Genomic DNA, 16,633 nt, shown 5'->3' on the forward strand with positions numbered 1-16,633 from the left:
AATTAAGCATTATTGGCATCAATATTAGTTTGACTCATTTTTAAGGACAAATACTAATCGATTATAATTTCTTTCAGCAAGAACTTTACATTTCAATGAATAGTACAAATCCATTGTGAATTTGTGGTTACATTAAATAGCTTAAAAACAGTTTTGAATGCTCTTATTTAAAAGATTAAGGTCAATTAAGTTTTGTCCTATGTCTCAGAATTGTCAAAAGATTCCTCCGTTTGCCTTCTCCACATAAATTTCGCAAGGTAACTTTCGAGATGATGGCGTGCCGTTCCTCTTAGTTTCTTTTTTCGCCATTTAAGACACGCTGCCCCACAGTCACTCTATTTTTTGCCTGTGTGTTCCAGTTTCCAAGATCGACTAAGTTGTACTTATGGTTCACTTTGAAATGTTCGAAACTTTCATCTTCCAGCTTACTAGTCAGTATAATTTCCATGAATCGGAATATATTATAGTTCTTTTTCGATATTTTCCTTAATTGCCGTCAATTAAGTGTTCGTGAATCAGTTTGGCACCTCCACAAGGAAAAATTCGTTTGCCAGGCAAACTCCACCGAATATTCATTGTTGTGGTAGAATACGACCCGCATTGTTCTTTCGCCTTCGTTTTTGTTAACAAGCTTTCGTTCACTTCGACGATCATGCCAGGTCCTCTTATTTTCCGTTGTTCACGTTTAAGCAAAGAATTCACATGCATGAAGTTTTTCTAGTCTGAAACTGTTCCGAGTCTGATTTCCAACTGCTTTTCACACCATTTAACTGAGGTTAATTCTTCCCTCCAACAATAAATAAACTCTTCAAAATGCTCAATTTCGATGACTGAAACCATGTGTCTTTACGGATACTTCTTTTACAGTGGACAAGATGAAAGGTTGCAACGCCATTGATTTATATCGCCAATGATCATACAACGTTACAACGTTTGTTACAACGCCATTGATCTATATACAATTTTATTTCATGACTCTTATCAGAATTTGCGATTTAAGCCAAAACACCTTTCTCTTGAAAGAATCTGACAGCTTATTTTTCTGTTTTGGGCAAATGCCAAATTTTCATTCTTTTTGCTTAAATTTTTCGTATTAAGAAAAAGATGTGACTGATGAGGAAAAGATGGCAGTGACTTGCTTTGAAAATGTGCAGGCAAAAGGTTACCAGAAGCGATGTTCCGGCTTTGGTTGCATCATTATTGGCGGCTTTATCACCTTCGCCGGTATAATGGAAAAGTACCATACATATATAGTATATATATATATATATATATATATATATATATATATATATATATATATATATATATATATATATATATATATATATATATATATATATATATATATATATATATATATATATATATATATATATATATATATATATATATATATATATATATATATATATATATATATATATAATATACAAGGAGTGATCAAATGAAAAGGTACGAACCCAAGTAGCACATAACATTATATAACATATTCACGTCGTTTAAACGACGTGAAAACATAACAGTTAAATATTTGCATATTCCGCCATGGGAGAACGTAGCGAGACATCTCGGGGAGCGATGCGATTGAAGTCTGACTGGAATTGGAGCATGCGCAGAAGAGAGCAGAGGCTCTTATCAAAAGTGGCGTCCAAATGATGCGGCAGTCCGTATGAGGACAGGATGATGTTCGCGTTGCAAAATTCGATGATTGAGGAGCAGCGAGGTGTTATCCGATTTCTGACAGCGGAAGGTGGGAAACCGGCAGCTGTTCATCGCCGGATGGTGACAGTTTACGGGGAGAAATGAGTCTCTGACAAGTCTGTCAGAAAATGGAGTGCCCGTTTTCGTGCAGGCCGTGAGAGTGTGGGTGATGACCCGAGACCAGGCCAGGCGAACACTGTCATCACGAGCGATCTCATCGACATGGTAGACGACCTAGTGAGAAGTGATCGACGTGTCACATTGGGAATGTTATCGGTGAAGGTGGATGTCAGCTATGAAACCGTGTGGACAATTGTTCACGACAGGTTGCGAAATCGGAAGGTGTGTGCCGCTTGGGTCCAGAAGCAGCTCACCGGCCAGCAAAAGGAACTGCGTACTGCAACATCTGTTTCGGTATCTGGAAGACCCCGCTTTCTTGGAGCGGATCGTCACAGGTGATGAGACCTGGTGCCATCACTACGAGCCAGAGACAAAGCGGGACAACATGCAGTGGAAGCAGGCGTCGTCACCTCCCCCTAAAAAGTTCAAAGCCGTGCAAGGTGTTGCTCACCGTATTTTCGACGTTCAAGGTCCGCTACTTGTGGAATTCCTCGAGTACAGAAAAACCATTAACTCCGATGCGTACTGTGAGACACTCCAACGCTTACGCAGGTCCACCAAGAACAAAAGATCGGGGCTGCTCACGCAGGGTGTGGTTCTGCTCCATGATAACGCGCATCCACACTTCTCCAGAGTCACACACATGGAACTGGTCAAGTTCAAGTGGGAGATTATTAGTTGGGGTTATTAACGTTGGACCATCCGTCCTACAGTCCGGACATGTCGCCCTGCGATTTCCATGAGTTTGGTCCACTGAAGAAACACCTGAAAGGGAAGCGCTTCAACTCGGACGACGTACTCAAGGACGCTGTGAAGGACTGGATCTCGTCACGGCCACAGGAATTCTGGGAACAAGGAATCCTGCGGCTTGTTCGTCAGTGGGATCGTTGTGCTCTGGCATATGGTGTATATTTTGAATAAAGTCTACATTTGTACCCACCGTGTCGTTTCGTACCCTTTCATTTGATCACCCATATATACATATAAATTATCTTCATTAAGTCTCTTTTTCTTTCTACAAATAGGGGCCTATTTCTCCTTTTTTTTTTATTTAATTTTTTGGTTGAAATATGTTGGTAGTCTTATTTAGTGTAGATTAATAATTAATAAATGTTCTAAATCATTGTCGAATATCCTAAAAATTGACCCGAAATTTTTAAAATTTCGCTGTTAACCCTGATTAAATATATTTGCGAAGAACTTATTTATAATATAACTGTTTTAATGAATCTGTTCGACGCACAGTGATTAAAAACCTGAGTTATCTTGAGTATTTTTATATTACAGAGTTAAATACTGATTTTCTTTTATTAAGGTGCCATATATTTGATTCGAAAAACAAACTCTAAATAAAAAAACAAGAAGGAAGAAAAGAAAAATTAGTTAAGGGTAATGATGCAGTTTTTTTTCAATTATTTTTTTAAGACTGCGAGTACTCAAATTCTTTAATTTTCATTTGATTCACTTAAAATAACAAAGTTAGTTCTCATAGCATTCATCTAAAGAAGCTAATGTTCATTAATTAGACAAACATACGTTAAAAATATTTAAAAATTTAATCAACTCAAACTTTATATGTAATTTGCGACATTTATATATACGGCATTTATATATGCGACATATATACGACATTTGTTTAAAATATTAAGAAATAAATAAATAAATAAAAAGAAAACTCACTTAAACTTAATAAGTAATTTGTATGTTATCAAAGTCAATTAGAAAAATTAATTCACTGAATTTCATTTATATATCTTAAACAGTCCTTTTTTTGGGGGGGGGGGGAACAATCACAGTGGTGTAAGAAAGGTATGAAATTAACATAAAAACTAGATTTCAAGTTATTAAAGAATAGCTTTCACAAACAGTTGCTAATTGTTTATATAGATCGATTGCGGCGTGATTAGTTATTAAAAAGTTATTTCTCCCTTGAATCACTTAAAATATGTAACTGTTTAAATATATCTTTGCTTTGTGAACTGCACTAACAAAAAATCAAAAATCACTATCGCCGTTTTTAATTTAAACTGCAATTTGCTGGAATTATCCAGAACATTTTTTTTAAATCTTTGTAATTATGAAATTTTAAATGCAAAATTTAAAAAAAAAATATTTTTGAATAATTTGTGAGAAATAACTATTTAAAAATGAGCCATTTCAATAATAGTAAAAACGACCTATTTGAGAATTTCTTTTCTTCTGAATTTTTCAACTGATATATTTTAAAATTAATATTTTTGCTTTTTTAATGATGTCTAAATTTAAGTCTCAGAAATTTTTTTTAACGAAGTAATTAAAATATATTATTAACTTAACTTTTTTTAAATGTTAGGTAAAATAAGTTTTATAATTGTGCTTACAAATTATTACTTATGAAAATCCTAACATAGTTTAATTGTGATAAATTTTTATGGTATATATTTTTGCCTTTCGTTGTTTATTCAAAATTTTCATGAAAATGGAGTTCTTTATTACGAAAATAATTTTGAAATGATCTAAATTTTCACAAATTTCAATGCAGATTTATTTTTCTTTTTTAAGGGAAAAAGAAAATAAACTCTATATCAACAGAGTTTTTCCTTTTTCTTTTTTTATAAAATTATACGGCCTAATATATTTTAAATAAAATGCTAGGTGCTTAATATTTATGAAAAAAAAATTCACATTTATTATATATTATATATATTTTTTTATTTTAAATATATATAATACCAAATTATAAATCGAATTGTTTTGCAGGTAACGAATAAAATTTAAACTTCACTCGAAAGCAGCAGTTGGGAATAAAATATTTTTTTGATGAAGGTTTGATGAAATAAACAATAGTATTAAATTAAAAGCATTTGCTTTACAATGATATCCGCCGCAAAAGTGATTTACTACAGAAAGCACGAACTACTTTTTTGTAGTTATTTAGCTTCGAAAAACTCGTGAATAAGCCACTGTAAGACAATTTATTGATGTAAGTTTCATACAAACACGATCAAATTTACTTGAAATGTATCGTTGATTTCTTTCCCGAGAATTGATTCCCCCCCCCCTGTTTTATTTAAGTAAATATAAACAGGAACAGGAAAAAATAGTTTAATTCGAAAGTTACGCTGGTAATAATGATAAATATGTGATACAGTATTATGTTCCCATTAAAAAACTGGCATCTTCAAGAATAATTACTTGAAAATTTTGTAAAATTCCTGGCGCTATCATTCTTGTTTACCTCTCTACCTGCTTTACTTTCTTTAGTAGTAAATATTTTCAAACCTAGATGTCGCAGCAAGTTAAATGAACGATATTTTGTGGGCTTCTTGGTTTAAATTTTAAATCTCTACTAATCTACAGAAATAAGCCGCCGGAAGCATGCAAGAGTCAAACAAGTAAACAATCTTGTATTTCCAAGATGTCCTTGCCAATAAGTCGCAGAATAGTTCAACAAATTTCGAATAATTATAAATGTATTTCTCAATGCTATAGTTCATCTCTAACAAAAACTCCAGACACTAAAGTTACACACACTGGACAGGTTTCATATTCCATATTAATTCATTTATAAGTTATGATGTGTAATATTATTGAATGGGACTGATAATTAAAATTTCAATGTTTTAAAATAAGTTGTTTTAACGTTTATAAGTATGCTATTTATTTTAATATGTATTTTTGTTTCAGAAATTCAGTGAAGATGATCAACGGATGGTCCGTTTTCTTAACAGAGAGAAACAGGTAATTGCGAGTAACCTAAATACTATTGTGAACATTTGCACGTATTTTTATTTACAATAGGATAAGAAATATCATTCCTGATCATTATTTTAAACTTAGTTATCATGTACATATATGCTTTTGTGAAATAGTCTGTTGTTTAATAAATAGTCGCTTTAGATAGGTCAATTTATTAACTGTATATATAAAGCGTTAAAAAATATTGCACATATTTTTGACTTCTCTTTAAATATAACCGCAATTTTAATTTTATCGAAGAGGTTTTTAGATTTATATAATATTGTTAATGGAACATATTTTATCTGTGTGCTTTTTCTCGTAATTTTTTAGCTTCTAATTTTTTTTTTTTTAGTTTTAAATATAGATTGCAGTTGTAAATTCTGTAATTAAAAGTTTTTCATTAAACTGATAAATTAATAACTATCACAATGAAGTAATGTTTTTTTTGTGGTTAAGTTTGGAGAAATCTATATTTTGTCTATAACTATAAGATATATGCCTACTCATTTCATTGAAATAAGTGTAGTAAACAAGTATCATTGAAATAAGTTTTTTTTTCAGGAACATATGCAAACAATACTTAGTGTGTCCCGAAGAAATTTTTTTTTAAAAATTCAACCATCATATACCCTATTGTTCCCAATTAAGTGACTTGATTTAACTCATGATTTAAATCACTTGATTTTTTTTTAAAAAAAATCATTTATTTAAATTAATTGTAATTTCTTTTTTTTTTTTTTTTTTGAGAAAATAACTTTAACCAACTGATTTTTCTTTAATCTTTATGTAAGTTAAACAAAATGTAGTTAGCTTTAACATTTTAGTTAGAGACATTAAGTATTGTGGCTGTATTATTGTTTTTAAATAAATAGTGCTCTTAATATATTTTATTGAATAATTAGGCTAGTAAATAAAAAAAATCTGATTTAAATTAGATAGAGAATATTTTTGTATTGTGGTCTGCAAAACCCACTACAATCGCTAAGGTGCCAAATTGATTTTAAATGGAAAAAGTATAAAATAAAAAAGACATGTAGAGGTGTGCCTGGGGGTGGGAAGGGTTATACCCTTCGAGTTTCCTTTCTGTGGTGTTCTTTTTTAGTTTCTCGTCGGCAGTTACCTAGACTTGGCGATTATTCTTCCACAGATCATGATACTGAAATCTCTATATTAGATAAATCCATTTTTTTTACTTAAAAAAAAAATCATAAATTTTGCCAACTTTGGTCTTATTTTTCTCATTACCTTCACTGATACATGATTTTTTGTAAATGTCCTCATTACATAATTCTTGATATTTTATACATTTTGGTATATATATAGGACCAATTTATTTTTCTTAATCTTGGCAGAATGTGTTGGACTTGTTCTCTCACAATATTTATGATGCATAAAAATTGCTTTTTCACTAAAGAATACAAAATTTAAAATTGTATATGTGGTAAAAAGTAAAGAATTGTTAAAAGTTTATAAAGATTACTTGTTATGGAAGAAATGTATTGGATTTATTATTATATCATGTTACTCGGAACATACAAGATAACATGAACAGATCTTGCTACATTATGAGTTCATTTTATGGAAATCATGTGCACTACATTTACAATTTTAAACATATGTTTGAAAATTTTTGTTGTTGTTATTTATAACATACAAGTTCATACTTTTCAAAGTAAAACTATTGTATATTTATGAGGTATCAAGAATAATAGCTATCAGTAGTCAATTTGTGAAATCTTTAGGAATTTCTATTAATTTATTGTTTGTTTGTTTTTTTATCGATAAGCTGCAAAAAACATTGGTTTTGGTTAAGAAACAAATTACTTTCAAAACAATATATTTAGCAAGCTGCAGACATATTTATATCACTTTATCTTTTCAACATTAAAATATTCAGTTACAAGATTATTCAGAAAGCAAGAATTTTATTTTTTGATTTCACATTGATTTCTGTATATTGTCTATTTGCTTTGCCTCGTATATTTGTCATCCATTGTGCAAAATTGAAGTTGAAAAGAAAGTGAGTTGATTCCATTTGTCAATCTCTTTTTTTTTTTTTTTTAACTCATTTGTAAGTTAAAGTTAATTAATACACTTTATTGAGGGAGTTAATTTTGTATTGTTTCTTCTCTGTTAATATGCGTTGTTGTTAATAAGTGTTAACTTTAGTAATGTAGTATTGATGTAAAAAGTTATGTTGTTTTATAATAAGTACTCTCTTTTTACACAGCTATTGTCCAGATGTAATAATGATTTTTTGGTAGTTATTTAAACATTAGGTGAATGAAGATCACTTGACTGATATGTTTTTGTTATGGAATTTTATTTAATTACAATTTTATTCGTTTATTAAGTGTCATTTATAATTATTAGTTTATATTATCTATTCTGGTTGCAACATATTTAAGGCCCTCAAGCACACAATAAGTTGTTTTATTTTTCAATTGGTTTATAATTTTGTGTTTTTATTCACTCAAAATAATAAATGTTTGTGATATACTCAAATTTTGATTTTTACTAAAAAAAAAATACTAAAGGAACATCTCCTGGAATTATTTAAATTATGTTATTTTTTAAAATTGTTCAATATCTTCTTCATTCCATGTCTCAGTTTGAATTTTAACCTCAGGTCTAGAATGAAGAACAAATGGAATTAGCAAGGCTTTAATATAAACTCTTATATATCTTATATATAAATGAGTTAATGATACTTTTATTTGCCATCTTTGTGTTTGAATTAGAATTTTAGCTATTATTTCATTGTGAGACATTCTTTCAAATATGTATGTTTATTTTTACTTAAACTAATTGTAACATTGAAAATAAATAAATAAAAGAACTTTTTTGAGCTTAGAAAGAAAAAAAATCACTGTACTTATCGTCTACTGCCAAAGTTTATTACTTTTACTCGTATCTCAAATAGACAATACATGTATGGAGCCTTTTAAGTGTTTTGTTTTCGAAGTAGATATTTGTTAATACAAAGTTCACCCTGTTATATTGCTTATAGTGCAAAATTCCAGTTCCTTTGTGAACAGAGTTGTGCTGTTTTGAATCTGAACAAGTTTGAAGCAAATATTTATGGTTAGGTTGATTAAGGGTTAAATTTACTACTTCACAAAATAAAAAATTCTTAATATTTCTGAGCATAAAAATAAGAGTACATTTTAAAGCATTATTAAACTTATAAATAGTTGAATTAAAATGTAGATCAATTATTATTCTGCTCTTATTTAATGGATTATTTTTATTAATTTAGAAAAAAATTATGCTTAGTCATTTCTCGCTTAAGAAAGCCCAAGTGCTCTTTCTCAATTCTGATATTATTTTCTCTACAACCATGTAGCTGAAAATTGTATGAAGTTTTTGTTATCAGGACAAAATAATATTTGCTAAAGTTAGTGCGAACAAAACGTGTAATGTCCTAATACTATCAAATGTAGTTAGGTATGTTACTTTCAGTAGTAAATAAGTTTTTCTCAGAGTTCCAAAATATTATTGACCCATTAATCTCTAAAATACTTATGAATTTTTTTGAATTTTTATAAAAAATTCTTTACTTAATTATTTCATTTTTTACACTTATTTCGATATAACAAAGACATTTATGTTCATTGAAATATATTAATAATATAAGCAGTTGTAGTTTGACCTGAAATTATGCATTGACAATTGAAATTAAAATAGTAGTTACAAATATTTGTGCTAATGCACTGTAGGTGAGGAATGGGTTGGCAGAAAAATGCTCCATGATATAATTAAACTGATTATTTAATTCAAATTCAATTTATGTTTAAGTTGGAGAATTTGCTTTAGTAGACAATCATCCTCACTTATGTTTTGCATAGAGGAATTTTTTTATGTTAAATAATTATTTGTTAGTTATTACTTTATTTTTTAATTTCATTTCTTTTATTTAGGTTAACCCTCATTTTGCAATTGATTTAATCAACTCCATTCCTCCCAAACTAGTGAAAGAGAGAGTTGTAGCATGTGAAGGTGGTGGTGGTCCTCTTGGGCATCCCAAGGTTTATATTAATTTGGTAAGTTGCTCAAATCTTCAAAAAATAAGCAATTTAAAATAAACTTTAGAATAAAAGTTAGATCTGTGTGAAGAAGTTTTTCCATTTCTTTTTTTTATGATGGAAGTTTATAACAAATACATGCTCTACACTGTGCTTGGGAAGAATTGAAAGTCTACTGATGTATCAAAACAATAATTACTTTATTTTAGTAACATTGGCCATTATACAACTAAAAAAAAACAATTAGGATCAGATCCCTATGATAGAGATTAGGAGATCCATTTCTGAACACAATGAAAATATTTTTAGTAAATTTCGATAACGGTAAGACTGGGAGCGATTCTCCCAGTCCTAACGCCAAGAATTAAAAATGTTTGAATTGTTTCCAACGGACAATTTGGAGTATGAGAAGAGATCTATAGTTTGTAAATTATCGAAAGATAAAATACCCGAAAACAAAGCCAACTCTACGTAATTAATATTAAATTTGAAAGAATTTGGCTGTAGCTCAGTCGCCAAAAACATTGTGAGAATTAATATAACCCTGTAACTGAAACATTTTTGTGATAAGAGAAATAAAGTAACTTAATAAAGAGTTATAGATAGATTTAGTTGTGACAATGAATTAATGAGTTTTACATTTGTATTGAATGCATTTATATTAGCTGTTACATTGATTGCTAAAAAGAGAATAAAATATTTTGATTTGCTTTTTATAAAATGTAATAAAAATTAAATAATTGGTTTAATTTTATTAAAATTAGATAAAGAATGATTTAAAAAATGAAGTTAGTGAAATTAAAGACATTTTAAAAGCATGTGAGCATGTTAAAAGCATTGTGGCATTATAGTGGGCTAGAAATTGTGATTATTTTTTCATGGTAATTAAAGAAAGAATTGGCGTAAATTTGACAATACAAGATAAAACTATACTGGCATTTCACTATTTATTTAAGTTGCATTTATTTTTCATAAACATCAGTCTGACTCTCATGGAAGGAATTCTGCACTCTGTGACAATTTGTACTCTTTATTTCTAGTCTTCGTAAATCATGTTTTACAATACTGGTTAGGTTAAAATTTTTGTTAATAGTTATGTTGCATTGTTAATTTTTTTTTTATTTGCAATAAAAGTTAATTGTGAATGTAAACTGTTGTATTGTGTGAGGAAAAGTTAATCTAAAAATAGAATAATCAACAGTGACACTTCTGTAGAAGTTTATTAATTACTTTAAAAACTGTTTCTTCTTTTTTTTTCGAAGCTTTTATTCATTAATTAAAGATTGAATGGAAATTTTTTATTTTACTCTTGTATTCAGTCTCATAAAATTGAATCCAAGTTCATCTCTATTTAAGGGGGGATGATTTTGAATTAAATACTGTAAAAGCTTGATATATAATGAGAAGCCGACTATTGATCCAAATTTCCAAGCCTTTATAAAAATACTAGTATTAGAGATACAAAAATTATATGTTTATAAACAAGTAAAAAATTACTAGTCGGAAACTATTTAGGGCAATTTTTTGGAGGTAAATACATTTTTCTGTTGTTTTAGTGAACAACATTATACAAAAAAGGCAAAATTAAGTCATTTTTATTTATTTATGGTACACATGCAGAAAAGGGGAAAACAAACTTCATTTCACCATATTTCCTTTTTACAATATTATGTTTTTCATAAACATAAAGTTTATGAAAAACACAAGCATGACGGCAAGTGGCGAACATTACTTTTTATGAATTCTTACATTCTTATGAATGCAAATTTTATTGAACTCTTATCTTCCGTGCCCACTTATATATCTCTTCTTGACAGCTTACTATTGAAATCAACATTTAATGTTATTGAAGATGTCAAAAACTATTTTACTTCATTTCATTTTTTTTCTTGCATCTCGCAAAACACTAATCTCAGTCTACAATAGTAAGCACTCCACTCTAGTTATGTACTTTAAGTCAAAATAGCTGTTCAAAATAAAAGGAAAAATTTCTTTCATTTTTTAGTCTCAGCTTTTTTAACATTATGTGTATCTGCTTATAACAATACACTCGCTATAATGACTATTCCCTCAGCTATAGTGAATTGTCATTTTACTGTATTTGAACTAGTTTTAAGTGACCCCAAAAATTATGTATTAAAGTATTTTTATGAATATTATACTATTTTGATGAATAGTATACTACTATTACATATTTGAGTTAAAATAAAAATTGATTTTCTTTAGAAGTTATAATGTTGTAATGTTTAAATTCCTCCTTTTTAATAAATATTTCTTGATTTATTTATAGGACGTACCTGGTCCCAAAGCATGTGGATATTGTGGCTTACGATTTCAGTTAGAAGGAGAGCATCATTAGAGTTTCACAAAATAACATTTAAATGAAATGTATTAAACTGTAGTTTTTTTTTGAGTTTCAAGTAAAATATATTGTTGTCAAAGCAGATTCTGATTGATAAATTATATGTATAAAAATTGTGCAACTTGGTCATAAAATAATTTTTGAAGTTTGTTTTAATATTGCATTTCTAAACAAGATGCTGTAGGTGGCAAAAGATTTCACCAACCACTGGAGATATAAGATCTGTGCTTGATTTTGATATAAAATATGTTTATTACCTTATTACACATAAGAGATATACTGGCAAAGGATATTAGATTTGTAAAAGTAGTATATTCTGCAATGATTTTAATATTTGAAAATTAGTTAAAAATGTACATTTAATCTTAGAATAATGAAATTTTCCCTGTACAGTAATATGCTTAGACAGTTAGATTTCATACAATTTAAAATTTTTGTTTCAGAAAATATTTCCCTTTAAATGTAATAATTCTTTTTAAACCTTTGCCTTTATGGTACAAGCATAATAAATTTGAACTTTTTCAAAAATTTATTTTTTTGTACAAAGTAAACAATTAACATTCAATATTTCGTGAAATATTAACTTATTTTTTTTCCTCGTTTAAATAATAACTATTTATCCATTATTGTGGGGGGGGGGGAATTAACTTTCGCAATCTTCATTTTATTAGGTCACACTAAATTTGATGTCAAAAGTGAAGGAAATAATAATAAAAATAATAAGAGAGTGAAAGATAAGATGTAGCAAGATGTAAATCTTAACATTTGTATCTAAATTTTCAATGATATAAAAGGCACAGGAAAGATAAAAACAGTTTCTAAATAGAACTGCCCTGCAACATAAAGTTATTGTCATATGATGTTCCCGAGTAAAATTACTTCGAATTCATTACTTTTTATTATGTCACACATTCTGTACTTCAAAGTTTAAATTTCCTTTTTGATTACTGTTGATTATTTCTTAAATCCAGGTATCCTTTCATGTTGTTATTAAGATATTAACAAAATGTGCTTAAATTGAGTAATAATAAGGATATATTTTATAAACAAAATTATTTTTTTTAAAATCGATTTTTAAAGGAAAAAACAATGGCAAATAAGGAGTGAATACAAAGGTTGGTGAGCAGAGCCTCCCCATGTTGTAAAAAAATATCTTGGAATTATTTTGGCTAAAAATCACTTTTTATATTTTTGAAGATTAAATATAGCCTTATGTTGAAAAATATGATGTTCAAGGTTACGAGAAAAAATTCTTGAAATTAGTCAACAAAAAAATTTAAAAATATATAAATATTTTTAACATTTTAATAGCTTAATTACATAATGATTACTTTTTTCTTTCTAATGACACACACCGAAATTAAGAAAACTCGCTTATAATAAAAAAGATTTAGAAATTTTTAACACAAGCCACTATCTGTAGTCACATTTTATAAAATTGAGTCAAAAGTAAACCTTTACTAAAAAAATTTTCAAAAAAGTTTTGCATAAAAATTAAGAAATAGAGATAAAAAAAAAATTCCTTTTCTACTTTGCAGAAACTTATAAACATATCAACATCGATACATTATAACATTACACATCAAGCTTGAAGATTGACACACCTTCGTACATATTTAGAATACTATGGGTATCCTAAAGTTCAAACTTCGTAAAATAATTTAAAGAAATTTTTATGCACTTTAATCAATTAAAAAATAAATAAGAAATTTCTGAAAAATTTAGATTGCTTAGTCTTTTAAGATTAAAAAATTAAGCAGCTATTTTTTAAAATAATGGTAGTTTTATGAGAAATAATAAGATAATTAACTTTTTAATAATATAGGATCAGTATAAATTTTTTTAACAAACTTTGCCATACTATAATTCTGAATAGAGATAAAATAAAAATAATGTTACATAGCAAATTACAACACTTTTAATTTTACATACTAATAAACTAACAAAATCGTAATTTTTTAAACATAAAACTTATAACAATAAATTAAAATACATTAATATGCTTGCTGTTAACCATGAGATAACTTGTAATGGCTATTTACACATTATATAACAGTGTATATCACCAGAGATCAAAAATATATTGTTATTAAATGAATTTTGTAATAAAATATTTTTTTTTGTTGCTAAAATGTATTTTTTCCTATAGTATAAAAATAAATTTGTATTTTTATGTTATTAAAAATGCATGCAATGTAAAATTCTTAAAACAAATAATGGCTTATAAGTCATGACCAAACTCAAGTCTAGTTACCACTCTTAAATTTATCTACTAAAATTTGACCCATTGTGTCAATATGCATTAAAAATATCTTTTAATTAAAATTATAGTTTTTTAAAGTCTTATTTTTGGAGGTCTGAAGTTCGGGGTGTACTTACACATTTCTGAAAATAAGGTAAATAAAAAAGCAAATATTTTGTTTTGAGAAATAGTTCCCCCCTTTTAAATGGTTGAAAACATTGCTAGTTACATCTCATATTAAATCAACTTTCATTCATAAATTAGTACATCTCATTAGTTGCATTTTGATATTCCATGCTATAATTAACAAATTTTTTTTGTTTGAAAAAGTTATAGCAAAAAGAAAACTATCTTTTAGTTTAAAAATTTAATTGTTAAAAATGAAATTTTTTTGTCCAAAATTTTTAGTTTAGTAGCTTTAAATAAATTATTGACATTGTTTGTAAGAAATTCTTATTTACCCATTTAAAAATATTTTGTAGAAGAAAAAATGCAGGAGTTATAAAATATTTTCTTTATGCAACTTCCTCCATGAGAAAATTTATGGCAGCACTCTTTCATGCATTGTATAGTTGATAAGATTATATTTTCTTGTTTAGTTATGCATTAAATATTCATTATGATAGGAATGCTAACCATTAGCTTAAAAAAAAAAATTACAGTTATGGGTGCAATTTTTTTTAAAAATTGACTCTTCTCATTAAAGAAAAAATTAAAGTGGGCAGTGTGGAATGTTAAATGAAACTGAATAAATAAATGTAGGTACTGAAAATTTTTTACCTATTAGAATACAAACCAAATTATGGAAATTTGCAGGCTTACAATTAAAAAAGGTTTAAATTAGATTTATCCTAAAAGTTCGAAATTTCACAGTATCAATTAGTGTGCTAGAATTTTGAAATTATAAATATATATTTTTTTATTTGTCATCAACTTGTTAATTTTTCTTCTTTTAAACTATTTGTTCAAACTCATAAGGTGCATTTTATTGCAAACTGTAAACCCATTGCATAACAAAAATTTTCAAAACAAAATAGTCCCATTCTGATTCTTTGAGAAAGGCTGAAAATTAAATCAGTAACTTTTTGTTTCAGGGTATGACTGAAAAAAAAATTATGTTTGTACTACTTGTTAGTCTAATTAATATTCTATATGGTTCAGGGGCCACTTTTTGGCCCACGGACATAATGCTTAAACGAGCTTAGGCTAATGAAAATAAAATTATATTATTAAAATTTGGGTTTTATTGAATTTCTGTATTAAATAATTACGAATATAATTGAATAATACATTATAGCATTTAATTATTTATTTGAATGTTTATTGTTAAAAAGTAAACTGTTATTACTATATCCAAGGTTATCAATTATCCTATATGCTGAATTAAAAAATAATTTTAGGTTAAAAATTCCAATTTTTTTGATTAATATATCAATTATTAAGAATCATGAAATGTAAGTAACAGGCAGTTAAATCACACAAATTTTAATGAAACATTTTAAATTGTGAATTTTTAATTGTCCAGCAACTTTTAGCCGAGTAGACAAAGTAAATTTTTTTATTTATTCATTATCTGTATTAATTCAGTTAACTATAGAAAAATTACACAAAAATATAATTTGTGATGTAAAAAAATATATCATACTAAATTCTAAAATATCATATGTTGATCCTATTCGCATGCACCTCCTCTGAGAGATTTACTCTACAAATTTTAGAATTGTTAATGGACAAGACTACGTCCCAGCATTTCTGCCTGTCCTCTGTTCTTTAGGAGAGACTATGAATTTTAATTATTTAACAGTTTGCCCATTTCTCAGCAACAATACTGATTCTTCAATCATTGACTTCACATGAAGGCTACTTAGTACTGGATTTCTAGAAATAAAATGACTTATGCAGCCAGCTCAACGACATAGGATAATATAAAAAAATAAAACATATTTTCATACATAGTAAAAGATTCTTGTAATAACCAGTTTTATTAGCCAGGGAATTAAATCTTCAGGGGTCTGTCTAGGTTTTTCTGAAAGGTACCTATTTTGTGAAAATTTAGACATAATTTGTGAAAAATTATATTACAAAATCAATACAAAAACATGGTAAAAATATAGATTTATCGTTTCTTAAGGGATAAAAAAAATAAAATTTTAAGAAAAAGTATTTTGTGAAACTACCGTTTTCCCTAAAGTTGAATGTGTGAAACTACCGTTTCACCTAAAATTGAATTTGTGAAGGTACCGCTAAACGGTAGTAAATTCGGCCTGGACAGACCCCTGATCTTAATAATTTCAATGCTGACATGATGGTAGCAAGTGGTCAGCATTATTTCTCAAACAAGCTGGTTATCATTGAATTCATACCTCCATCATTTCTTTTAGAAATTAGTAGTCAGAATAAAAATTTTGTATAAACATACAAAAATTAAATTACTAAAAAATATTTTTATTTTTGTTCTCA

The 16,633-nt window shown here is 27.7% G+C and overlaps 1 protein-coding gene across 1 annotated transcript; it reads left to right on the top strand.

Moving 5' to 3' along the window:
• Positions 1-5,167: 5,167 nt before the first annotated feature.
• Positions 5,168-12,081, top strand: ND-13A (NADH dehydrogenase (ubiquinone) 13 kDa A subunit). Its single transcript, XM_016048778.5, has 4 exons — positions 5,168-5,344; positions 5,491-5,544; positions 9,465-9,587; positions 11,860-12,081. The coding sequence occupies exons 1-4, from the start codon at positions 5,222-5,224 to the stop codon at positions 11,926-11,928; spliced, it is 369 nt and encodes a 122-aa protein (XP_015904264.1). The 5' UTR covers positions 5,168-5,221; the 3' UTR covers positions 11,929-12,081.
• Positions 12,082-16,633: the final 4,552 nt, after the last annotated feature.

The sequence above is a fragment of the Parasteatoda tepidariorum genome, chromosome 2 (assembly GCF_982258835.1).
Source record: "Parasteatoda tepidariorum strain Cologne lab strain chromosome 2, Ptep-v5.0, whole genome shotgun sequence".
Taxonomy (NCBI): Eukaryota; Metazoa; Arthropoda; class Arachnida; order Araneae; family Theridiidae; genus Parasteatoda; species Parasteatoda tepidariorum.

Excerpts from the sequence above, each read along its gene's own strand:
- ND-13A (XM_016048778.5), top strand. The coding sequence starts at position 5,222 with ATGTCCTTGCCAATAAGTCGCAGAATAGTTCAACAAATTTCGAATAAT. Across the intron at positions 5,345-5,490 it reads AAGTTACACACACTGGACAG|AAATTCAGTGAAGATGATCA; the intron begins GTTTCATATTCC and ends TTTTTGTTTCAG. Across the intron at positions 9,588-11,859 it reads CCAAGGTTTATATTAATTTG|GACGTACCTGGTCCCAAAGC; the intron begins GTAAGTTGCTCA and ends ATTTATTTATAG.